Below are 26949 nucleotides of genomic sequence, written 5' to 3'. Positions count from 1 at the left end.
TTTACTTTTAAAACTTTTATTCAATAATATATAATTATCTTAATATAGAACTGTCCATCATGCCACAGGCCCACCCTCCTCCCCCAGCCCACAAAACAGGAGCCAGGTGGTCAGAACACCATACACTGGGCTGGGTTCAGGGAAGTCACCTGAGCCAACAGCGGTTTCGCATACCCTTCACATTTCCCATGCTTTCTTGGTCAGGAAGAGGTCAACAGGAAGTCAAAGACAGAAGTTAAGGTTTGTGTTTTTATATGCTGTTCAATCCCATCAGCTGTTGCCACTGCCAGAGTCCTTGCTCCCGTAACCTGCCACTCGGATGACGACATCTGGAAGCTGCACACCACCATCTCTGTACACAAGCAGATTAAAACGTTTGATTTGGTTCTTGTTCTGCTTATGGAAAATTGGGAGAACAGCACCAGACAGACCTAGGGAAGAGACGGGAAGCAAGCATCAAACGCAAAGCTGGAGCTTGGAGGCACTGTGTAGCCAGAATGGTTAGCACAAGGAACAAAAGCCGAGGCAACTGTTTACATTTATGGCCAAAGGCCTGTTGGGTCAAACACCGCTACATTCCAATGGTAGGCTTCAACACAGTGGAGCCAACCCATCTTGACATGAGCTCCCAATCTGAGAAGCAACTATGCCTCTCCAAGAACTGTGCCAAGGCATTGACATGGTATAGTCATGAGCCTGGATATGAGATGACTTTTATTATTACTTATTAAATTTGTATACCACCCTTCATCTGTAGATCTCTGGGCAGTTCACAGCATGAAAATACAAGATAAACATACAAAACACATAATAAAACAAGAACAAAATAAACCACTAACAACCCCACCCCATGCCCTTGAGGAACAGCAAGCAAAAGAAAGGAAAATGTCAGAGGAAAATAAATGTTCAGATTAGCTATACTGTAGTACCACATTGTGCAAAAAGACTCCATCACAGTCTCCAAGGAGCAGTGGGGTGGATCCTTACCCCATTTGTCAAAGGCAGAGGAAATTTTGTATTCATGTTGGAAGCCTTTGGATCAAAGAACTGAGAAGATGCATCAGGTACTTCAATAAAAATGATTCTTTCAGTAAGTTTTGATGGTACTTTGACAGAACTCAGCTACACATAGCTGCAAGGACCGGCAGTATGCCTCCCCACCCCCAAATTCTACATTCAATCTAACATTTAATTATGCAAGAATGTATTACATCTTGTGTGCATTTTGAACAATGGCTTTTCTTAAAAGTAAAACAAGAGTAAATTGGGGGCCATGAAAACCAAGTAGACAAATTCAAATTAAGATAATAGAAGGCGGAGATGCTGAGCTGCTTTCTTAAATATTTTGCATCGAAGTAAAGAGTGCTCTGTTCTGAATATATTTTTTAAAAAATTAATCCATGCACTTACTTCTTGATATTTAGCCTGAGCTCACTAATCAATGTTCTAAAAAACAACAACAACTAACTGCAGAATTGCAACAAAACTTTATTTTTTCCTGAAAGGACAGCGAGGTGAGAAAATATGTATGGGTGAAATAGAAGTGAGCAATGGTTAGGGGAAGAGTGATTAGAGGTCACAAGGAAGAGTCCATCATCTTAAGATTCTGCTAGGCATAAACGTCGTCTGAAGGTGGTCAACAAAGTGATCAGAAATAAAAGGTCCAAGAGGGACATCAAAACTGGGATGCAAAGCAGAGAGCAAACCCTGCACTCAAAGCCAGCCAGTGAGTTGGGACATGAACACAGGTCTTCCACAGCCAAGGCTCTACTCAAGCTACTGAGTTTTAAGGATAGAGATTAACAAGAGGGCTTTCCTCCTATGCCCCCAAAATTGTACTTCAGCCCCCAAATCAGATCCTTCCTTCCAAGGAATTCCCAGAGACTAGACGGAGGACAACACAAGTTTGTACACAGAGAGATTTATTGGTTCCAGTGAATTGTACAAATGGATCTGACCTGATATCAATGCTAACATGTCGTTATGGGGATGTGGAATGTAAACAGATGCTTCAAATAGAAACAATCTAACCTTCTTACTTAAAATTAAATATTTGACAATGTAACAGAAAGGGGAAAAAATCTGCATTTTGGCATGGTGACAATTTTTTGGGGGTGGATTTAGGTATATGAAGTCACCAGAATCACACAATATAATCCCCCCACAAGGTGGGGTTGAACTATAGGGCTCATGACGAGACCCAATGGAAAAACAAAAGGAGCATCTTACACACCATTCCCCCAAAGCAGAGGATTCTACCCCAACAATTCCAACACTGGGCTGGGCATGTAAAAATGCTTATAGGGATCTGAACCCTTGGCAGATTGTTGCACACCAATTCTGAACAGCCCCTCCATGTCTGGCTTCCAAAATTCCACACTGGCCTCCTTGCCCAAACACTTCCTCTTTGCCTCTTTCACATAGTCAAAGCAGCTGTAATCAACACAATTCTGAATTTTGCACAGTGATGGGAATGACCATGTTGGCTTTTCTAGCGATAATAACATGCCTCGCCAGAGGAAGCTCTCCTTCTGTCTCAAAGAATGACCTTTCCTCCAACTAAGGCAAGCACTTCCCCAGAGGGAATGGAAGGGGGAGGAAGTAGGATTCTCCCCAATGGCTACCTGCTTTGAATGTTCTTTTGACCGACTCAAAACCAAACCCAAGACTTGCTGGTTTAAAAACAGGAAAATGAGGGTCAGGGTGAGACCTGGAGAGAGCAGAGGTGAAACCCACCACTTACAGGCTTTAATTTGCTTATGACTTAAGTAGAATCTGACCCCACAGGAGCTTGCCTCTGTGGGATGCATATGCTACATTCCAGTGTGTGTGGGAGGGGAGAAATTGCCCAACGGAAGAACAGAGAAAATGGTAGGCTGGGAAAGGTAGAGTACGAAACTGCAGAATCAACCCAGAGCCAGTCGTGCAGACCATGGGGGTACAGCCGCTTATCCAAGTAAATCTCGCACAACTGTTTGGATCAGTAACACAGAGAGAAAGTTTGGGTAGCCGTAAGTGCTGGAGAGGACTGGAGGTTAAGCCCTAACCCCCTTCAAGACGAGGCTTGCTGCAGAGCATACAGGGGTTTGGTTCATCCCTTCCCTAGGTGACTGAAGGGTGTGTTTGTATTTGTAAACCTCTGGAATTACCCGTCATTCCCCCAAACTTCATCGTGCTGCTGTGAGGCCACTGGAGAGCACGGGGCTGTCGGAGCTGGGCTGGGCCTGCTCCTTCACAACTGGATCTGCAGGAGAAAAAGGGGAGCAGTTACAGGGGCCCAGCCTGACTTGAAATCCCAGAACTTTTTTCATTTTGAGAGATGCAAACATTTCAGAATGTTGTTACACTGAGTCCTTTTAAAATATTCTCTATTTACCAAAATTGAGGTTACTTTCTTAAATTCCAAGAAAATTCTCCTACTTCTGCAGAGTATTATATATATGCAAGGTTTTCTAGAATTATTCCCACTTGCTCATGTAATCAAACATTTTTCCAGTGACAAACAGCTTTTATATAAACAAGTGTCTAACTGAACAGTTCTCCTGCTCCACCAAAATACTCACAGAAATAGGGGTGCTCCATAGCTTCTTTGGCTGTCAACCTCTGTTGATGGTCATATCGTAGGAGTTTGTCCAGAAGATCCAAGACTTCAGGACTGACCAGGTGTCTGTTTTCACTATGGATAAAGTTCTCCCAACGTTTCCGTGAATGCCTGTAAGCAAAGTAGAGAAGCCTGAAGATTTCCAAATAAAGAGATCCAATGGAGGAACTCAGAAAGAAGCTGCATTGCATTTCATATATTTGACACAGGGGCATTTTGGCTCCTCGGTGGCTTTCACTTCCCATTATCAGCAACCCAATCAAGTAAATGTATCTGCAGGGTGCGTTTAAAATCTGTTTTGTGAGGGTTCCCCCCTTTTTTCTTTTTAAGCAAGCTACCAAAATACAAAAAAACCCAGGGCTTATATGTCATGCTTAGTGTCCCCACCCTGAGCACCACCAGGAGACAAACACGCCACAGTAAACTTACTGTCCCAAGATATCATTGAAGTGGGGGTCCAGTTCTATGTGGTACTTCTTCAGATAACCATATAATTCATCTGTACCCAGAACCTTTGCAATGCGAACCAACTGAAATGAAAGAATGGATATGTTGAACCGGAAAGAGGAGAGCAAACAAAACTAAACCCGCTCTGCAGCTCCACTGGGACAAAGCTAGCTCAAGAGCTGCCAATGCAAGGGTGATGGGCAGGAGCCGGGTAGAGGCAAGGAGCACCTCGTGGCTAAATGAACCAGCTGTGCAAGCAGGCTTGAGACGGTAAATGACTTTGGCATGCAGGAGGAGTGTCTCCATTTTGTATCTTCTCTCTCTGTCTCAGGCATATCACCAAAGTCGTCTTGCTAGTTAAAATAAGCTATTTCCACCCAAAGGGGGAATGTGAACGGTCTGCAGCTCAGCACATGCTTGGAATGGACAAGGCCCCAGCTTCTATCCCTGCCATGAGCACTGAAAAGGATCTCAGGCAACAGGCCAGGCAAAGACTTAAGACTCATAGAATTGTCCTGGAGAGCTAATGCTAGTCAGAGTAGACAAAACTTGGGCTAGACAGACCAAGAAAAGGCAGCTTTCTATGTCCCATGTCAGCTGCCGTCCTTTCAAAGCCACCCACTTGTATGACAATACTTCTGGTAACCTGGTGCCCTCCAGACATTTTGGGCTACAACTCCTTTCAGCCTTGGCTAGCAACAAGACTGCTTTAACAGCTGTGGATGGAAGGGGTGTTTGAGCTATGCGAGGAGGAGGACCAAGTCTATGTCCACTTGAGTCCTGCAACATCAAGGGCACAATGTTGTTTAAGCACAAGAGGAAATTAGATGTAAAAGCTGGAACTTTATAAAACCTTTCAGACAAGTTACTTGAGGGTACTGAAGATTGCAGTGAGATGGTTCTCAAACAAGTTCCAGCTTATTTTGAGCAATTACTGTGGGTTTACATTTTATACGCAAAATCTGTGAAGTTTATTTCCATAAATTTTGCATGTTAAAAGGCCAAACCATGATAACATATAGGCCCTATAAGAATAATTCAGGCAAGAGTCAGATTCCCCAGGTTAAAATACACTCAATGGGCCATGAACACCTTTTACTTGAATGATTTGAATAAAATTATATGAGTTTGTGCCATACATATGTGGCTGGATAGAGGTATTTTATTTTTGACAGCTCAAAGGGTAAATTTGAATTCTTATTTGCTGAATGCTGATCAACGTAGAGTAGTTCTGGTTAAGATGTTTCGTATTTCTAGTTATTGCACTCATGTATTTCCCCATTGTATTTGCGTTTTTCTCCTCTTGAACTCAGCCTTGTTGATGTAAACTATTTTTATATTTTAAAGTTTATTCTGTCATGGTTATTGGCATTCTCAAAATATTAGTGAATTTACAATTGGTAACACACACTGAAACACTAGAGAACAGGGCTGGGTGCAAACTCCAAACCTACAGCACAGGAAGCTAGCAGAGGCCCAATGTCAGCTCAAGGGAACCCCTTGCCCTCTGCTTCAGAATTGTGCCTGTCCCTTGTACTGGAGTGGAAGCAAAACTAGCACAGCTCTGGCTGTGCTAATAAGAATCCTCCACATGGGCGCAGGTTAGCTACAGAATCATATCCCAATGCTAATGACTTTCCTCCTAGTCTTATCATACTTTAGTGCCAGCAAAAAAGGGACCACGATGGAGTTTTACCAAATGAAGAAGAAACAAGCAAGAAAGGTCTCCTCTGACCCTTTCCTATTTGAATAACCACAAGGGTAGTTTACAGCCATGAAGCTTGAAGATGCAACTCTTGGGATTCTTTTAATTGCCCAAACAAGAGTGACCCTAACATAGGGCTTCTGCACACATTTTGTTGCATCCACTCTGGGACAGCTGCCAATAGTCTGGTCCTACATGGCAGTGAAGACTGGCTGCAGGTGTCTCCCTGGCCACCTGTGCAGTGGGAAAAGGTAAACACTGCAACCAGGCATCCACAAGTGAAGAAGCACCCGCCCCCCAGCCACCCTAAAAACTTAGTGCTTTGGCCTCCCAATGGTGCAGCCAGCCTCAAGGTAGAAATGCAAGGTTTAGCAAAAGCTTTCAAAATAAGCACTTCTAATTTGAGAAACCTTAAGAACATCTTACAAACAGGGACATCCTTTTGCCACCAAAGACTAGATATCCTGATCCATGCCATGATAGCTGTAGAAAGAGAGAGGGGCATGTTCAACAACTAGCTTCCTTTTGCAAGTTGTTCTATGCCATAATTTCTCACCTGGTCATAGTTGTCTTGACCATGGAAGAAAGGTTCTTTTCGGAAGATCATGCTGGCCAGCATACAGCCTAAGCTCCACATGTCTAAGCTATAGTCGTACATCTGGGGTGGGGGAAGGAGGAGAAAAGGAGGAAAAAAGCAGAAAAAGAAATGAAAGAGGGGCAGGGTATTCAGGTTTCTGCAGACATGTCTACCTCTAGAAGTGCAACTGCAACCTGGATTTTGAAAACAGATTTACTTAAAAGCTATATATTAGCCTTGAACATTATACAAGAGTATGGTTCCAATATTTGAAAGGGAACTGCTTTAATATTTAGTGCAAGCCAAAATGCTGAGTACCCTTACTTTTATTTCCATACTGCAGAGAACTGGTCCTGTCTAAAGTAGTTAACACCATCTGTTGCCAAGAAATGTTCAGATTCACTTGATCAAAAGTATATTGTCAGCACTCAAGAAAGGCCCAGTCTGGTCATTTCCTATTACTGGTTCTGTTCCAGTGCCACATACCTCCAACTATAATTGTTTAACCTTGTGGTTTTCTCTTTCTTACTTCTATCCTGTAATTAATTCTGTCCTCCTGTTTTGAAGTTCAGGAAGGAAGCCCTATCTGCAGAGCAATCCTCCCTCCATGTGCATGGGCTGCCCATTAATGAGGCTGAAGAGACACAAAGCACTTCTGTTCTAAGTAAGAATCTGCTGAAATGAATCTCTCTGCCCTATAACATTTTCTCCCACTGACTATTAAGCCTGATTGCAATGACTCTTTTTGCTTCCTGCCCACAGAGTCCTACAGCATCAGCCCTGCAGGCACCTTTGGCAGTCATTCATCCCCAATGCCTAGTTGTGAGAAGGGGAGAGCCTCTGCCATGATTCTGTCACCTCCTTTCAAGCACGCTGGCCTCCTGTGTCACTTAGCAATGAACTAGGTGAAAACTAACTGAGAACAAGAAATCATATCAGGAAGTAATGGGTGAAGTCAAAAGCAGGAATTAGGCCTCCAAGCCTGAATCCCATCTTATTGTTTATGCTGAGGCATATTAACAAGAAAGAGGAAGGGACAATGGGTCTTTTTCACATTCCCAGGCTCAAATTCGAAGAGCCCATTGAGTTCTAGCATGGATGCAACCACTGAGAATTCCTCTCCACGTTGCCCTTCATTTCTTACCAGAAGTCACCCTTAACTGGTTTGTTGGAAGACGCTGATCTTTGTTGACCCCTCCTTGGGGAGGTGAGGGTAGTAGCACTGGCAGTCACCAGCACTTCAGACTAGGGAACAAAATCTTACTTGGTAGTCCACGAGGAGCTCTGGCCCTTTGAAGTACCTCGAGGCCACACGGACGTTGTATTCCTGAGCTGGATGGTAGAATTCTGCCAAGCCCCAGTCTATGAGCCGCAACTATGAACATACAAGGCAGTCAGTCAGCCAGGGAGCCTGCTCAACACTTTGGTCAAATGGTGCTTGCACAGCTGCTAGCCAGGATGGTGCTCAGCTCCTATCATCTGATGGACTCTGTAAAATTAGCTCTGCTGTACTGGTCAGATTGTGTATTGCTGGATGACTCATTTACTAATCATAAGTCACCAGACTCCTAAAAGGAAAGTGAACTGACTGCCAGAAAACAGGGACCAGCTGCATGCACCTGTGGGAGAGCACAGCTAAGCCGGAAGGAGGCCCCAGTCAACATTCTTGCAAAGGCAAGAATCTCTTGCAGAGGATACAATTGGTGCTCCCAATCACAAGCCGCGGTTCCTGCCTCATGCTCATGAACCCTGCAAAGGTGCAGGGGCATTGCTGTCAAGATTATCTGATGCACAGAAAGTGCCAAACAAAGGTGTTTTCTCCATCCATTCCCCACACTCAGAGAGCAAAATGAGGAGTGCAAAAGTCAACTCTGTTAGATATTTGTGCAGCAGGAGGGTTGGAGGAATCCAAGGCTGCCTAGTTTTCATGCAGCATCAGAGATGACCATGAGAGTGCAGGAGGAAATAGTCAGGAAGGCCTGGAGAGGAAATGCAGGGGCCCAAAGAAAGCCTGGCTGTTCACTGAGTGTATGTGAAAATCAGGGGTTGGTTATGGAGGCTGAAGAGAAAAAGGGGCTGCTTTGCTATCTTGGAACAATCATTTTTATAGCCTTCTGATGTGGTGCATTACTAACAGCACTCTAGCTGTAGCTGCCATCTTACATACAGAAGGGCTTCTCCCTATTCCCCTTCAGCCACCTAGTCAAACTGAGCTCCCAAAAGGCTTAGGAGATTATCTCAGAAACCACCTACTTTCATATGCATTCACCTGGCCTTTAAGAATCGCATCAGAAACCCTTCTCTGTGTTCCATCCCTACACAGCTCTGTGTAGCTAGGCAGGTGGGTACAAGAGACAGGGTTTCCCCTGTAGTTGCACCTACATTATGTAACAGCCTCCCATTGGAGAAGTGCCATGCTCCTGCTGTCTATTTTTAAATGGCTCATGAATTTTTACATTCCAGCTATCTTTTCACATCGGATGTACTGCTTTTACAAATTTGCTTTTGTTTGTTGCTCTTAAATAAAAACAGCTGTTATACTGTTGCTGTAATTACTTTTTTGTGATTTTGTAAGCAACCTTTTATTATGTAAGCCGCTTTGACTAAGAAAAACAGGAAATGAACAAAAAAAGCTAAACAGAAGCCAAAGCCAGTGATAATATTCCTTTAGAATATATAGTAAAATATATTATTTACACCCACATTTTCAAAAGAGGGGATGGATAAGAATCAAGACACAGGCAAAACTGGGGAGGTAATCAGTAAAGAATTTGGGTAACCCCCAGCAGCAGCTTAAACCATGAATTCTGATAGATCTTTGAAGCATCTGGTGATGGAGGCCTCCCTGCAAGACACCAGACTGGGGAACAGGGCAGAGACCCAACTCAGCATCAAGAACTCAGCCATAGCAAAGCACAAGGGTCCTTCTTCTGATGCCTTTCTGTGCCTTTACCTTTTTCTGTTGGTGGTCTATCATGACGTTATGAGGTTTGACATCTCTATGCATGATTCCCATGCTGTGACAGTAATCCAAGGCCTGCCAGAGACATGTAGATGTTAACACCCAATACAAGGAAAATTAACAACAAAAATGTCTCAAATTGATTGTAATTGACCTGTATGAAAGACTTTACAATTTGAAAATAGAGATACCGAATGTACTGTTACTTATGCAAAATCTAAATTAAAACATTAAAAAAAAGACACACAAGGAAAATTAAACCTTTCCACTGATCAAATTGTAGCAGCTGAATATATCTGTGCTATGTGCCAATTTCTCTCCCCGGCAAGGATGCCACACTGCTGTGTAGAAGTTATCCAAGAGTTTTGTTAGTCCTCCCAAAAGCACAGATCTTGGAAAGAACCAAGCCCATCAAATAGGGGAAGCAACCTTTCCTCCTGGAATCTTAACAACGAGATAGCCAAGTCTGCCAAGGCTTTGAAAAAAGGATATTCATGTTTTTACATGGGGCCATGATGTGGGTCTCTAGTTGAAAACCCCTTTCGAGGTTAAAAGCTGCAGTACTGCCTAGTTGCACAGCAAGAACAAGATGGCCCAGGACTCACTCTTTCTCTCCAGGCTACTGCACTTTTGGTGGCAGCTGCTTTGCCCTCTGCTGCTCATCCCAGTTGGGTTCAAAAATATGTCAAGGCCAGGGCAAAGGTGGTGCCTGTTTCCAGCATGTCACCAGCACCTGTGGCTTTACAAGAAAAATTTGTCTGTCCTTCATGTTGGAAACAAGCAAAGACATTTCCTTCTTCTGAGCTTCTAGTTGATGCATCTGTTATTTTAAACCACATGAGGGCACTGTTTGTCTAGCAATCTAGCCAGCACTTGCTTGTTGCCTTTCTGCCAATTCAACTCTACCATTTTGTTTCTTTCTCTCCCAACTTATTGATACAATATCTTCTATTTTCTCTCTTTAATCTCTTCTGTAAATAAATCCTACAAAGATAAATCTGCTCCTGCATGAATAAAACCTTTGAACTCAAATTATAAGTGGCGAGTTCAATCTAATTCAACCAAGCTACAAGTTGTTCTAACACTTTGAAACAGCAAAATTTATTTAGACACTGCTTAATATTTGAGAGCCATAAAAGAAATGATACGATGGTAGAAGGTAAAGGCGGCAACAGAAACTAACAGAGATGAACTTGGGAGTCATTTTCAGTGCACAGGGACCAAAAAGTCAGAAAGCAAAATCCACTCCTGAGGACCTCTGAAGAATAAGTAAGAGCCAAATGTATGCTCTGTTTTGCAAGGTTGTCTCTTGCTGTGTGACTGACTGATTTCTTAACTTCCTCTGACTTGCCTTTCCTTCTCTACAGAGAAAGAAGGGGGCTTAGGGGTGGGAATGTATTTTCTGCATATCCACAGAGACACATCACACCTTTAAACTATTCCAAGAGGTAATCAGGGCCCAAGAAGTCCCAGGGGGCTTTGGAGGTATTCTGGAGCTGTGACCAAGACATAATGTTGCCCACAAAAAAGTGTTCAAGTCTGGGAGCAGTGCTGTTCTTCCCCTTCCCAAATAATGAAAAAATCCTGCAGGTATTCATTGTACACAACACCACTTGACAAAATTCAAACCAAGGGTGACCTTTCAAATTTCCCATGAATACTCACCTTGAGCAATTCATACATATAAAACCGAATATCAAAGTCTGTCAGGATCTGGTACAGTTGCTGAAATCAATTTGAAAAAAGAAAATTGCAAAAATTAGTGTTGTGCTTTTCCTGTCATTCTCACACCTCCCGCCCCCACCTTGCAGTGCCCCCTTCACTGTGTTCCACACTCTGTAGAACCTCTTTTATACTCAAGGGCAAGTCAATAGACAGAGCTTCAAGATCTCTGAAGCGGAAGACAGACAAACCTCAGAGAAACATTAAAGGATCTTGGCAAGCATTAGAGCAAGGAAAGGGAATCTCTGCCCCCCTGGGCCTACTTCGTCCCACCTCTCCATTTTCCCCAAACCACACCCACTTGTCCCAACAAGCTGATGTCACTGGGTGATGCCAGCTGATGGGCAGGGTTCAGTCTGCAGGCAAATGCCCCACCCCATGGATCAACTCAGCATGCTACCAGCTTCTTTGCGGAGAAAGTATGAAGAAGGGCAAAAGAGCCTTGCCTCGCCCACCTTCAATCAAGTCCAACCGAGCAACAGCCTCTCCCAGGCCATGGCTGGGAAGGGAGAAGAGGTGGTGGTGGGGGTTTGGTGGTGAGGTTAAATTTTATTTTTTGTGTAAGTTACGTGGCTTTGTTGCTCAATTTGACACTTTTACATTGTTTTTTTGTGTTATATTTTATGCATAGTGTAACTTGCTGTTATTTTTATTATATTTTAGTGATGATTTATTGTTGATAGTGAATTTCTGTTTAATTGGTGTTTGTGTGTAACTTTTCCTTTGATTCTTTGGTCCTTTTAAACTCCTGCCATGTTTCTACAAGTTTGCTGTCAAATTCTATCATCACATTTTGAGACATAGATATTTAGGCTATCACCCATACATGAGGCAAACCAAATGCTTCCAATTTACTGACTGCTTTCCTTAAAACAAAAAAACCAAGACCAAAAAACATAGCTTTAGAATTGCATAATCTTTGTGATTTAAAATGCCAGTAACCTGGTTCCACTGTGATTCAATTAGAGACTGTCACTTTTGTAGAACCTAGTCTCAAATTTCCCCCTGATGCTCAACAAATCTGGACATTTCCTCCCAACTCTACTCTCATATCCAGCTTTTTTCCACTGTAAAAATCAGGCGCCACTTTCCTCATCAACAAGACTACAGTAAACAGAGTATCATGGCAGGGAGATTAGCATGGAATTACATGCTGCAGGGCAACAGTTGCTATATTGAGACAGTGTATCAGGGAAATGCAGTAAACTTCTATTTCACCACTCCCTTTGAACATGGACCACAAAAACCACACAGAGAGAGGCTGCTTGCTGCTTGCAGTTAGTTTCTTACAAAGTGCCCATAAGACTGCACAATTCATTCTTCCACAAGAATAAATTTTGTGTGTTTCAATAGACTCAACATTTCCTCTCCCAAGGCTTTCTGGAAAATCTATTATGTATAGAAAGGAAGAAAGACTCACCTTGAAATCTGTATTATTGATGTATTCAAACACTAGAGCTGGAGTCTTTGACTGCAAGAGAGAATATGTATGATATAACCACACCTTTTCTGTAACCTGCTTTCTTGATTATTCCAAGATTCTTCTGGATAATGCTCTCTCTGACCCCAAGACACAGAAACAAACCCTCCCTTATCTACCCAAAGAGCTCAAAGGGTCATTTAAAGAGCTTAATGTTAAAAACAGAAACTAAACTATGCAAATGCCTAAACAATAAAAATCCCAACATGAGACCTGTTCCACCTGCAGTAAACACACACTTGAACTGTAAAACCTGTGTGAGGAGCTAAGCTTCCTGTATGACACACTTCTGAAGATAACCCCAATTATTCCAGTGCCCCTGACACATACTAGGACCTACCACTGGATCCTTGACAGTGTCAATCAGTTTAATGATGTTTGTTCCACCTCGCAGATTCTCCAGAATCTTAACTTCTCGTTTTATCTTCTTTTTCTTCACTGGCTTAAATACATAAAGAGAGATTAGAAGTGAGATTTCTTTCAGCGTTAACCTTTTACCTGAAAACACAAATGTACATCCTTGGATGGGAGGCAGGGGTGTGCCTGCAAGCACCTCCCCTCATGCCCTGGTGCATATCACCAAAACTGCTACACCTCCACCCCGAGTATAGAAGGTCTGAAGGGGGCTTTTGTTCATGTCTGCTTAAATGAAAGCAGAACCCTCCATGTGGCTGGGGAGTCTTTGACCGTATGAGCAAAAGTCTTCCCTGCCGAATGTGGGGAAGATGAGGTGGATGGGGCACAGTTTCAGCCCATGCTGAACACACCTCATGGGGAAGTGGTCAGTACAGAAATATCAGCTTCAGATTGGGAAAAGCCCAGAGCTCAAAGTATAGCCCAAAATGGCCCCAAGTGGTAAGGCAGGAGCAAGTGGTGGTGAGCAGCAGTGCATGCTAGGAATACAGTGCTGCAGTAGCAGTTGAGGCTCCTATGAGCTGCCTACCATTTGATTTAGTGGATTTCTCATAGGACAAGAATGGCAGCGCAGTGAGCCAATGAGACACCACTTGGGTGGGTTGCTAGACCAGTTAAAGCACCGAAGTAGGTCATTGCTCCTCTGTCCTCATTGGCCCAGGAACCTCAAAGTGTGCTGTCTTATTACTCACCTTGCTGTCAACTGTCACCCTGGGGAAAAGAATTTAAATTAAAATGGTGGGAAGCTCTTCAGAACCTCAACTGCTAACACAGCTTTATCCTTCCTAATGTGTACTGGCAGACAGCCGCACCACAGGACATAGGGTGGGGTAAACACCCCTCCTCAAAGGTTAAAAAAGTGAGGCAGCAGTTGCAGCAGGGAGGAACACTAAGTGGCCAGTTTAGATTAGAAAGCACCCACCCCCAAAACCTGACCTATCTGGTCAATATTCCCATATCAGTGTGAAATTACTTCCTGCTTATGTCTAGAGAACTTTTTGTGCTGCAGGTAAGAGAAAAGAGGGTTGAATATCAGCTCCTTTGGAGTCTGCTGACAGTCAAAGCTATATATTCTGTACTTATAATATTAATTATGTAAAATCAAAATTCTCAGCAAATAAAAGGTGAATATTATGAACCTGGAAAATTAAGCAAATATATAAGGGATGCGGGTGGCGCTGTGGTCTAAACCAGAGCCTAGGGCTTGCCGATCCGAAGATCATTGGTTCGAATCCCCACAACGGGGTGAGCCCCGTTGCTCGGTCCCTGCTCCTGCCAACCTAGCAGTTCGAAAGCACGTCAAAGTGAAAGTAGATAAATACCACTCCGGCGGGAAGATAAACGGCATTTCCCTACGCTGCTCTGGTTCACCAGAAGTGGCTTAGTCATGCTGCCCACATGACCCAGAAGCTGTACATCGGCTCCCTCGGTCAATAAAGCGAGATGAGTGCCACAACCCCAGTCGTCCGTGACTAGACCTAACGGTCAGGGGTCCCTTTACCTTTACCTTTATTGAAGTGTATACATTTAGTATGATTTCTTATTCTGCAAGTAACTGAAATTCTTGAAGTCACCACTTTTTGATATGCTTACTATTATCAGCCTGGTAAATAAACCAACCAATTTTCTTGCCTGCTGGGGGCTGGCAGAGAAGGGACAGAAAGATCTGCAAACCTTTCCTAGGACTGGAGAAGGGGTCTTCCTCCTCCAGAAGCCTGCTCACTTGCCTGGACTCAATTCCATGCAGCCTATGGCTTACAAGCCCAGTGCTTAAAAGCAACAGTGTGCTACGTACATGTTCTTTTTTAATATCAGTTTTCCTGCCTTGCATCCGACACTGTAGGGAACCACCCGTCTGCTGACAGCAGTGGCTATTCACAGGCATATTGCCTCTGAACATTTAGCAATCATGTCAGATAGAGGAGGTTTCTGCAAGAAAGCTGGGGTCAAGCAGGTGGAAGCAGTTTTGAGCTGGTGGCAGGAGTGGCTTAAAAGGGCTGAGGGAACTTGAAATACCATTCCTGTTTGTAGACATCAGTTACATTGTACACTTATGATCAATGCCTGTAAAGTTAACTAATAAACCTTATCATCATCATGTAATCAAAGCATGCAACTCTTCCCTGAAGGAAGCATACCAGCAAATCCTGGGGATCCAGGAAACCCTATAAGCCTCCTGAGAAGAATGAAAATAGAGGCCAGTTAGGTGCACAACAGTATGCATTTGCTGTGCCCAAGAAGAAAGGCAATGCGGAGGCTCAGGATTAACAAGTATGCCCTGCAAACAGGAATTTAGGGCTCTAGAAGGTGATAGCACCAGGGCTATCATGCTGTGTTTCCCTCTCCTTCAAATTCAAATCCGGAGGTTTCATACAAAAAAGACAAAAACAGGTAAAGACACTCATTGGTATTCTATCACCATCAACCACCAATTTTCAAGTGAAGGGTGGAGGCACAACCTGAAGATAAGCAAGTATATTTGCATCTAGGGTCTCTTTTGAAGCAGTCTTCTGCTGAGACCACCTCTTCAATACTACAGTACTGCCTCGTGTAACAATTAACAGCATCTCAAAACTTTAAAAAGTTAGGAAATGTTAAGATCCTCGAGTTGCCTTTACATTGTATTTTTCTTAATTGCTCAAAATGCTTCATGTCGGTACCCAAAATCCTTGCAATTACCTAAGATCAGAGTAACACTGGACTACTTACAAAACAGAGAGAGGGGCTGAGAGCAAGGTAACATTTGCAACCAGGAACTTCCTTGCTCAGTTCATTCTCCTAATGTACTATTTAGCATAAGCTGTACCTCACTTGTTAAACATATGGCCACTCACCTGATAACTGCAAAGTCTTCCACAATAACTAAAATGAAGCCTTACCCAGCCCTAAAGCTGGACAGTAGTGCCAATCCATTCCAATCTTGCCATTTCTAGGGAAGCCAACATTTCCCTACCATTATCAGGTCAAATCAAGTGGGAGAGAAGCAACAAGCTTTTGATGCAGGACACAGGATCATGCAGAAGAGAAAGGGATGACGTCAAGACTAGATGGTTCCAGATTCACACAGGGCAATCTTAGTTTGGAGGATTCTTTCAGGGCACACTTTGACAGTCCCTCCCACTTTCAGTCTCTAGGGGACATTCTGGGCTCTGGTGAACAGGACAACAAGAAAGAGGTGATGTGCCCACAGGAAGTTTGTCATGGGTTTCACAGGAATTACCTACTTAGCAAGCAGTTCCTTGCACTGCCTGTTTCCATTACTAAAGCAATGCTTTTCAACCAGTAGTACGTCACAGTCCATCAAGTGGTACACATACTGTCAGCTATGCTGGCTGGGGCAAATGGGAATTGTAGTCCAAAAGATATGAAGGACACCAGGTTAGCGAAGGCAGTCTTGAGGTGCAGGAGCAGAAACTTAATATGTGTCCACCCACCACATCTATCCTTTAAACAATTCTCACAAATGCTGCACTAGAACAAACAATATTGGAACGCACAGAGAGAAAAATTGACCACTCAAAGGAGCAATCTGCTAAGACCATGTTGAAAAAAATCACATCTTGGGACTTCTCTCCACTCATCTCTTTAAACTGACACAATTTTCAGCATGGTAGCACTGTGCCAATGCCAACCCAGATTCACCTAATGCAAACCATCGAAGGCACAATAAGCCACCACGGATGAATACTCCTGGAAAGCCTTACACTGAAGCTCACCATTTCAACTGTTGAAAGGACAACTGGGAGAAGTTTAGAGAGTATGCTGGGTCAACAGATGCCAGTTATGACCACAAGTCTATATAAATCAGAGGAAATCTAAATAAAGAAAAGTCTAAGCTGTCCTCTTCATAGGAAAACCCCACCCCATGCCATACACACCCCTAACTAGCTAAGCCTTGATAATGTGGACATGAGTTTTAAACATGTCAGTCATGAGAATTCAGTTGCCCCCCCCCCAAAAAAAGGTAATGTCAACCTTGGCAATATATTTACTGGGTCACCTTTGATAAAATGCTTTTACAGCAGAAGGCAAATGATGAGCAATGCTAAACATGAAAATCCCACATCCTTATTTTAAGCAAGGCCAAGCGTGCTTTGGTGTATTGCTACTAACCGCAACATCAAGTGAGTCTTTCCAAAATCCACCTGCCTGATCACCTCCACCACAGTTCCAGCAAGGTCAAATGCTCATCATTGAGACGTTAATCAAAGGATGCTCCAGTAGCCTTTGCATTACAGTGAACAGGTCTTAACAACTGTCATGCCAAGTAAAACTTGTCAGATGTTAATTACTGTGTTCACCGTGTCCAGTGCTATTGCAACACATGGAAATATGCTGTTCCTTTACAAAATGGTCCCAATGGCAATGCTACCTTTTAAAAACAATGAGGAGAGTGATAACCGAATACCACTACCAGACACAAAGTTAAGAATCCAGCACCTCAACATCCATTCCAGATATGAATATGCAATATGATATGAAGGATGCAAGGGGCTTAGATCAAGAACAGCCCATTACAGTGTTAGGGAAGATTTGTTGCCGCAGCATTGCTCCCACCTCAGAAAACCATTCATATTCATCCAACAAAAACTCACCTTAAGAATTTTCACAACCACTCGTTCGTTGTTGGTGATGTTTATAGCCTCAAAGACTTCACTATATTTCCCCCGGCCGAGTTTCCGAACCAGTTGATAATCGTCTTGATTACTGCAGACAGTGAAGAGGAAAACAACTGAAAAGTGACTAGGCTGAAATGCTCTCCTGGCCCCTCTGCTCCGAATACCCTGAAACTGAAGAATGAGGAGCAGGGCACCTATTAACGTGCAGACCTTTCAAACTACGGAATAGGAACTATCCCACTTCTTGCACACGCTTGCTCTCCATGGATTGCTAATGGTTATGAGGATGCTTAAACGTCAGCATTTCAGAATTCCACAGATCCAAGGGAAGGAGGAATCGTGCCTGCAACCTCTAAAAGTCCTCAACACTCATTATTCACCTGCCATCAGCAGAACAAGATATGCCACCCACAGCAAGAGACCTCTTTCTCTGGAATGATAATCCTAATTTTTGTTACAGAATTGATGGAACTGTTCAGAACTAACAACTTCCAAGTCCAGAGTGAGAAAGACAGTTCCCACAATCCTCTATGACAGACAACTTCCCTGAACATCCTAACAATGAGGCTAGTATCAGCAGTGGGGGAAGAAACCCTCACACAGGCAGACATTATACTATTAGTTTTTAGACATCCCAAGAGAGCATACACCCAAGATTTTCCAGCTTGGGCCTTTTAGTGTTGTGTCATCATCTTGCCTGTATACCAGAGAATGCTTAAATGAGTTGACTAGTGTGCTGAGTTATCCTGAGGACACATTAAGCTACGTGTGCCAGATCAGTCGCATATTTACGAACTCCCACATACCCAATATCATGTTGACAATTTTACTCTAATTAGCTAGGAATGAACGCCTCACCCCCTCTTTCCAATTCTAACAAAGTGACCTTGAATTGCCACTTCGCACATAAGCATGCATTAAAAGGGGAAATCCAAAATTCTTAGCATTCTTTCTAGATATTTACCAGATTATGAAGTTAACACACATTACTGAAAGGTTATTGAAAGGCAGCCCAAACCCACCCTGCTGGTTTCTGGATGACACAACCCAGTTGTCATCTAATTCCTTCTCTCCCACTCCAGTTAGCCTGGCATGCCAACCCACTACATAACACTTTTGAAAGTTAATTCATTTCATATTTATCACCTTAATCCAAAGAACCCAAACTTATTACCAAACCAATTAGATCTGTCCTTATACTCATCCACACTTAAAATTATAGCCTTGGGTTGGAAGGGTGGGAGGGAAGGCTTTCCAAGGGCAAACTAAAATCTGTAACGTATTAATTGGTCAGGTCTGCCAATCAAGACTAGAGCACACATTCATCTATTGGCTACCCCTTTGACTGTGGTCAATTATTCCAAGAATGAATGCCACTTATTTCATGATGGTGATATTTGTTAGCAAGGAGTGACCACTAGCCCCATGAAAGTGAGAGGCAAACCTTGCTGCAGGGTGGGAAAAGCTTTTCTCACAGGCCCCATGCTGCAGCTACAGGTTTCTCTGAACAGAAACAAAAGTAGCCATCAGTGGCAAACACTATGGTACTACCTAGCAAGCAGAGTACTGGATGAAGACCAGGAAGACCAAGATTCAAGTCCTAGGTTCATTAGATCATGTTAAAACAGTCACTCAGCCTAATCTACCTCACAGGAACTGATAGAGGGGCAGCAATGTTGAACTTAATCTTAAGTGCTGCCCAGGAGGACCTGGAGGGAGATATACCTAAGTGTTCTTGAACCAACTGGGAACAGTGGCCACAGAGATATCAAATTCAATATAAATTGGCCATTACCAAGGAAGTCCAACATAGTCCATTTGACTTCAGAAGAGGAAACCTCTAATAAAAAAGGAAGTTTAAAGAGAAAGTCAGGAGGGTCAAACTGTAGGGAAAACGCCCACCCTGCAACCACAATAACAGAAGCTAAGCAGTGAAGGTACCACCACAGCCAAGAGGATGTCAGCATGATTAATGAGTTGGGTCAAGAAAGTTTTCTAGGGAAGACTTCTTTCAATAAATGGAAGTCTTGTCCAAACAAAAGGGGGGGAAAGAACTCAACCCTTAGCAGAAGAAATGCCAACAATGTTAAGAGATACGAAGAAAGAATTTGAGGATACAACATAAAACAAACACCCAATAACTACAGAAATATTTAAATATATTACAAACAGAAAACTGGCTAGAGGCATTTGGACCTTTGGATAACAAGGGATGCAAAGGTCTGGTAAAGGAGGAAAAGGAGATGGCAGACAAGCTGTATGGGTTCTTTGCATCTGTCTCTGCAGTGGAATACATGGGGCAAATCCTGTGCCTGGAGAAACTTACTTAAGGAGTTTGAGAAACTGAGACAAATAGTGATGACAAGAGCTCTTGGCTTTGTTGATATGTTTTAGGTAGGTCACCTTGTTCAGCCAAATATGATTTTATTTAGAATAATCACTGAACTTTCTTGGCTTTTTTGTCTCTTCCTGGTGCCCTTTAAACTTTTTTCTTTTTTGCTGTCCCACTAGTATTAGTTGTTGATATATTTAAAGTAGCTTTTTCTGTTCTATTTTTTGTATAGTTCTTTTTCAGGGTGTTTTCTTTTGTCTTAATGTCCTTTTAATATGCACTGTACATGTTATATGAATAAATATTAACAAAAAATGGACAAATCAATCATTCCAGATAACAGCTGCCCAAGGTGGCGCAAAAGCACGGACCTTCCAACAAAAATATTTAACTTGTCTCTAACATCAGCCTTCATACCAGAGGACTGGAAAGTAGCCAATGTAACACCACTTTTTTAAGAAAAAGAAAAAGAAAAGGATCCAGGTGACATCAGGGAAATTATAGGCTGACTTGCTTGGTGTCTGTTCCAGGAAAACTGGAGAAGCATTGCCAAGCATCTAGAAGAATTAAGTACTGTATTGCTAAAGTTGAATCAGCATGGTTTCTGCAAGGTTTGATCCTATCTCATAAACATTTTAGAGTTATTCGAAAGTGTCAACTGCCATATAGATATGAGTGAGCCAGTCAAAACTGTGTTCCTCACCAAGTTATGCGATAAAAGAACAGGTAACTGGTTAAGGGACAGCAAGCCAAGAGAAGGAGTAAAGGGATAGTTCTCGCAATGGAGAGGTAGAAAGTAGAGTCCTCCAAGGATTGGTACTAGGACCTAGGCCAAACTTTTTAACCTGTTTATAAATGACGTGGAGCTAGGGGTGAACTGTGCAGCAGCCATGTTTGCTGAACAGTAGAGATGTGAAGGCCTGGTGGAGGGAACGAGAAAATTCAGAAAAAGCACAGGGTTTTCCAACACCTTTTTCTTTTTCTTTCCCCCCGCTCCCCCAAAAATAAAAAAATAAAAAAGGATTATGAAATATTTTCCTTTACAATGCTGAATAAAATGTTTAAGACAAAATCTTCATATATCTACTCCCTCAAAATGGTTTCGAAAAACTTTGTAACAGGAAGACCTTTACGTAATACCATGTACAGTATCAGATTATTGTAATTTGTATGTACAGGTAACTCACATGTGAGAGATAGTCTATCCATGCATCATTTAAAGCCGGGAGCCACCCAGCTTTGGGAAGGGTGTGTGAGGGCTCTGGCAGCATCTCAGAGTGCTCCCTTCCCAAAGCCCAGTGAGTGTTTGCCCAGCTTTGGGAAGGAGGTGCAAGAGTTCTGGCAGGGTCTTAGAGCCCGCCCTTCTCCTTCTCCAAAGCCTAGTAAGCACATGCCCAGCTTTGGGAAGGGGGCGGGAGGGCTCTGATAGGGTCCCAGAGTCCTCCTGTGTCCTTCCCAAAGCCCAGTTAAGGCGGAAGGGCTCTAGGACACTGTCAGAGCCCTTGTTCCTCTTTTGTAAAGCTTTTGGGAATTTTGTTGCCACCCAATTAATTCTAATGGAAATCTGTTGGATTCATGATTTAAAGTCAGAAATGTAAGTGATGATAGCACTGCTTCTGCATTTGAATGGATTACAAACAAGCAACAAACTTGGGGCTTGATGTTGGAAATGCACCTTCAAATGTTGCAGAATACAGAACATATCCAGGTGTTCAGTCCTCAAATGCAGTCTGTGATTCTGCCAAACTAATCCCTCTTGCAACATGGTGGCAAACCTCTGACCCCTCATGCTTCTTACCTACTTCAGATTCCTTCAACCTCTACAGTGTATGAAAGAAAGTGATCTATGTTTGGAAATACTCACACCAAATCAAGAAATAAACTGATATATCAAAGGGTAGGTCAGCTTGTTTCAATCTGGGCAAAACTTGAGCAGTCCATGAAAAATGTTAACAAATATGTCTATAATGCCTAACAAAAGTTTGGCGAAAGAAAGTAACAAATATGAAGACTCAGAACTTGGTAGTGATAGCTCAGAAATAAAGACTGATTAAATATCATGTATAATTCACATTGACTGGCCAGCTAAACCAGGTGAGGGTAGCCGATGGATCACAAACCCTTGGTGAGTTAAGGACTTCCCTGTCTGTAAAGACAGGCTCCAGTTGATTGAACAAATGAGACCAATGGTAAAGAGAAACCAGCAGACCCCTTGCTTGGAAATTAAACAAAGGGTCTGCTGGTTTCTCTTTAAGGTTTCCAGACTCAAAAGAGAGCAGGGCAATTAAAGGCACAGAAGTCCTGTCCTCTATTGAGTCTGGCAACCCTAATTCCTGCACATGCTGTAGAGGGAAGTAAACGGCAGATGAGGCTTATCAACCTGAGAAGGTAGCTCTTCTAGGAGAAGGAAAACGCTGATCCTAAACCTCTGCTGCCTTGCCTGATATCTTCGGGAGAAAATTTTTTAGTAAACCCTCATACACAAATCAGGAGTGGAGTCCCTAAGACAGCTGGATGGCACCTTCCAAGCTTCCTTCTGGGAACTTCTGCAGTCAAACTGGTGCCAAATGTATTGCTCAGCTTTCCTTTGGACCACTTCAGTGAGGCCAAGGGGCAGGGACATGTGTCTTGTCATCTGGGCAGCCCGGGACCCCCATACACATTGCCCAGGCTTGTGTCCTGGGGAGGTCACTTCAGTGCTGCTAACACTGGGGTTTGACTTCACTCCTGGAGGTGCACTCCATTGTCTCTCTAGACAGAAGGATGGCAACAGTTCACAGACTTTTGGGTCTCTCATTTTCTCTGCTCTTCTTATGAAAATGAGTGCTTTTTGGACAATTTCATACTGTGGAGGACTAGAAGAGACACAATAATTTTCAGAATACCTAATTTCTTTTTTGCTTTACTATAATGTTGGCTGTTTCTTCTGTTTTTATTATTTTTTGCTGGCTCCTCATAAACTGGTAAAGCCAAAGAGATGCCAAAAAATTCCTTACAGTTCAGCACCTTGTAGCTCCATTTGTAACTAAGATTTTAAAAAGTACAGTGGTACCTCTACTTACGAATTTAATGCGTTCCAAACACACATTTGTAAGTTGAAAAAAATTGTAAGTCGAATCCCATAGGAATGCATTGGGAGAAAAAATTCGTAAGTCGAAGCAACCCTATCTAAAAATTCGTAAGTAGAAAAAATCCTATCTAAACCGCATCCAAGATGGCGGACGGAGCTCCATTTGTAAGTAGAAAAATTCGTAAGTAGAGTTATTTGTAAGTAGAGGTACCACTGTAAAGTGAACCTATAATTATTGTCTGAATAAACTGCATTTTAATATACAAAAACATGGTAATTTTATAGTAAGCAAAGTTATATATAATATAGTTTATGTTACTAAAGTAACAAAATGACTTTTGAACTGTAAAGGATGCTTTCAAAATGTATCGCATATTTCACCCCAAATTTTTCCCCATATCCCAACCTTGTTTTTTCTATGGATTCAAAATTCTGGAAAGTTTACATCTTTATCATTATCATTATTATTATTATCATCATTATTATCATTATAATTATAATCATCATGTCTATAAAGTCATACCTAATGTTACATCTGCTGCGGGTTACGTCTTTTCAGGTTACGGACACACCGAACCTGGAAGTCCCGGAACGGGTTACTTCCTGGTTCGGCACCCATGCATGTGCAGAAATGCTAAATCACACTTTGCGCATAAGCGCCGAATTGCGTCATGTGAGTGTGCAGACGTGGCGCTTCAGGATGCCGTCTTTTCATGTTGCAAACGGGCCTCCAGAACGGATCCCATTCGCAACCAGAGGTACCACTGTACTACCCTTCATCTGAGGATCAAAGGATGGTTTACAATATAAAAAACACAAAAATAAATAACATAGTAAAAAACAAAAACCTGATCCCATAACAAATACTAATGGGGTCTGAACTGGTACTGGATGACCAGGAGTGAGATCATGGTATAGCACTGGATACCTCAGTGTGTTCCTAGCCCACAGAAGCTGTGAAAAAAGTGAACTTCATGTGAGAGATAATTATGAATGTGATTTAAAGCAGAACAGCCAATAATATCATAATGTCATTATACAAATCTTTGGTGCCACCATCTTTAGAACATTACAGTTCTGGACACCTCACCCAAAAAAAGGATATTGTAGAACTAGAAAAACTTCAGAAAAAGGAAATCAAGCAAGTATTACTCCCCTATGAGGTGTCTTAGAAAAAAGGCAAAAAGAGGTGTAATAAATCATACATGGTCTAGAGAAAGTGGATAGAGTGAAGGCTTTTTCCCTTCTCTCATCATACTAAAAAAAAGAGGTCATGCAATGAAGCTAAATATTGGTAGACTCAAGATAGCCAAAAGGTGGTACAGTACCGTACTTCTTCATACAACACATAGAACTAATAAATTTGCTCCCAAAGATATAGCAATGGCTGCCAACTTGGATGGCTTTAAAAGGGTATTAGACAAATTCATGGAGGATAAGGCTTTCAATGCATCTGAATACCACTTGCTGGAAATATCAAGTGGGTAAAGTGCTGTTGCGCTAGGGTTTCCACAAGCATCAGATTGACCACTGTGAGAAGAGAATGCTTGACTAGATGGGTCTTTGAGCTCTTCCTATATTCTTACAATTGTTGAGAGGTTCAGGGGCAGGGGAAAACCATGTATGCTGTTCCTGATCTCATTAGGATGAAAAGTGGAATTAATATGTAATAAAATAAATAATTCATTTAAAATTTATTATTGTTTCACAATACAGTAAATGTAATCCAAATTGGTTTTTGTGATTAGTATTAAGTATCAAAGCTGTTAATTATATTATGCTCATAAAACTTTACAAAGTAACTGATTAACCAAATGCCCAACCCTACTGGAAACTTTTGCTTTTTCATTTTTTAAAGGACAGAGGAACCAGCACAACACATGTGCACATGCACACACGCCTAACACCACTACGTAAGAGCACAGCTTTGTGCCTGTTAATCAGGAATAACTAGCAACTCCTAAGACCTACTTCTGAATCATGATTACACTTGTTAGTCATTTTCACCCATAAAAATGCAATGAAGATGGGAAACGATCACCTTACTCCTAGTACAGAATGGTGTTCAGAGTAACTGACTTGGAACTTGTGTGTGGATCTCAAACCTGTGAGCGCCCAGACTAGTCTTTCCCAACTACCAATATGTAGTTTTCTAGACATTTTGGAATAGTCACTTCAAGGCAACCTGCTTACTGAGCTTTCGCATCCTGATTCCTTGCAAAAAGTCTGTGGGGTGGTTATATGATGTCTGTTATTTATTGAGCACTCATTCTGATCTGTTTGTGGGACACTTATATATGATGCCACAGTAAGCAACTGTTATCTTACACTTTCCAGGGCATTTCCCATCACTTCCCCTACGTTACCACAAAATGTGGGGCTTCTGTAGGGAGGGGGGGGAGAAGAGCACATGAGCACTAGCCCACTTTCATTGCACAATCCAAGTTTGCAGTATTAAGAGTGAATCCCAACAGCAACAACCTAGTCCTAGACCCAACCAGCAACTTCTAGAATCGCTACTAGTCATACAGTACTACTAACTAGGGCTGGTGGGAGCTGTAATCCAAAATATCTGGAGGACAGTAGGTTGCAGAAGGCTACTTGAACCCAGGGGCGGGAAACCTGTGGCCCCAATTCCCGTCTGTCATTACTGACTACTGTTCATGCAGGCTGCTGAGATCTGGAGTCCAAGAACAACCTGGACTCTACACTGCAGGATCTCCATTCCTGATTTCCTATTTTATCATTCTTTAATCCCTCTTAATCAACACCGTCTAGATCCCAGCCACTTTCTGATCCCATCTTTCCCAACCCCTTCTTCGGCACGAGGGACAGCACGCAAAGCAAGGCTGTAAATGATGGGCTGTCGGGCGGGTGCGCTAAACCCTGCACATGGGGAGCGACAGAGCGCAATACGCGGAAAGCAGGCCCGGGAAGAAGCAAAGCGGGGCCTTTAAAGGGACGCCAGGCGGCCGAGCCCACTTTCAGCTGCGCTTTCCTCTTCCTCCCAAGGCGCCCTGGGCACACAGACTCGCCTTCGAGACGGGCCCCTCCCGCTCTGCCCACCAGGCGGACGTCGAGGCGCCCCGAAGACCATGTGGGAAAAGGGCGGCCCTTGCGCAGGGCCACAGACTGCCTAGCTGCGCCTCAAGCAGGCAGGAAGCCGGGAGGAAGAGGCCTCGGCGCCGAATAGCTCCATAGCGAGCGAGAGACCCCGAGCCCGCCCGCCCGCCGGTCTCTTTCCCGCCTCCGTCCTTACCCCCAGGTGGGGACGTGCGCCTCGTAGTCCCAGTACTCGCGACTCCTCAAGCTGTTGACTTCGGCGTAGACGCGGGACCGGCTCCCGGCGGCCGGGCCGGGCATGGCGGGGGCGGGCGTCGACCGGCAGCGGGCGGCGGCGGCGGCGAGGAGGGGCCGGGAGACGAGGCAAGGCGGCGGCTGTGGCGGGGCGGAGTAGTAGCGGTAGCCCCAACACCGACGGTGCTGGCGGCGGCCCAGCAGCAGCAGCAGCAGCGGGGCAGTCACGGGGAAAAGCGGCGCCAGGCCGGCCGGTACGCGGGCGGCACTCCCTGGCTTCCTTCGGAGCGCCGCCGCAGCGGACCCGGAAAGGGCGGCGGCGGCGGCGGCGGCCTTGGCCTCCTCGGCGGCGCCGGCGACGCGCCCACCAGCCCGGCTCCGCGCGCGGAGAGAGTCCTTCGCACGGGCCGGCTCGCGTCCGGCGCAACAGCGGCCCCCTGCGGCGAGGAGGAGGAGGAGGTGACGCTGCCAAAGGGAAGCGGAGACGCCGGCGCGTCGGCTGTGACTCCGCCTCCTGCTCGCTGTGAGAGGTACGGGCTGTGACGTAAGGCGCCGCGAGCACGTGCGTTCCTCTGGTCCGCAGATTTACGCGAGTAGACAAACCATTGCGCAAGACTTCCGGGTTCCTTTGACAATTGGTTTCCGTTGAGAAGAGCAGCTGCTCGTAGAAAAGAGGAGCGGAGCACGTGGCTTTTTGTTTTTAAAGAAGTTGTGGCAGGAAAG

The 26949-nt window shown here is 43.7% G+C and overlaps 1 protein-coding gene across 1 annotated transcript; it reads right to left on the bottom strand.

Annotated features, from left to right (window-relative positions):
• CSNK2A2 (casein kinase 2 alpha 2) lies at positions 1-26670 on the bottom strand. The gene is made up of 12 exons (XM_035117317.3): positions 26189-26670; positions 17504-17615; positions 12835-12936; positions 12435-12485; positions 10958-11017; positions 9284-9367; positions 7595-7705; positions 6310-6411; positions 4031-4131; positions 3564-3712; positions 3150-3244; positions 1-431 (listed from the first exon to the last, which is right to left on the bottom strand). Exons 1-11 carry the CDS (start codon positions 26290-26292, stop codon positions 3168-3170), a joined length of 1053 nt encoding a protein of 350 aa, XP_034973208.1. The 5' UTR covers positions 26293-26670; the 3' UTR covers positions 1-431; positions 3150-3167.
• Positions 26671-26949: the final 279 nt, after the last annotated feature.

Source organism: Zootoca vivipara, chromosome 6, assembly GCF_965207765.1.
Source record: "Zootoca vivipara chromosome 6, rZooViv2.hap1.1, whole genome shotgun sequence".
NCBI classification, from domain to species: domain Eukaryota; kingdom Metazoa; phylum Chordata; class Lepidosauria; order Squamata; family Lacertidae; genus Zootoca; species Zootoca vivipara.
Note: the sequence above shows the minus strand (reverse complement) of the source record. Positions and strands in the feature narration are given on the sequence as shown.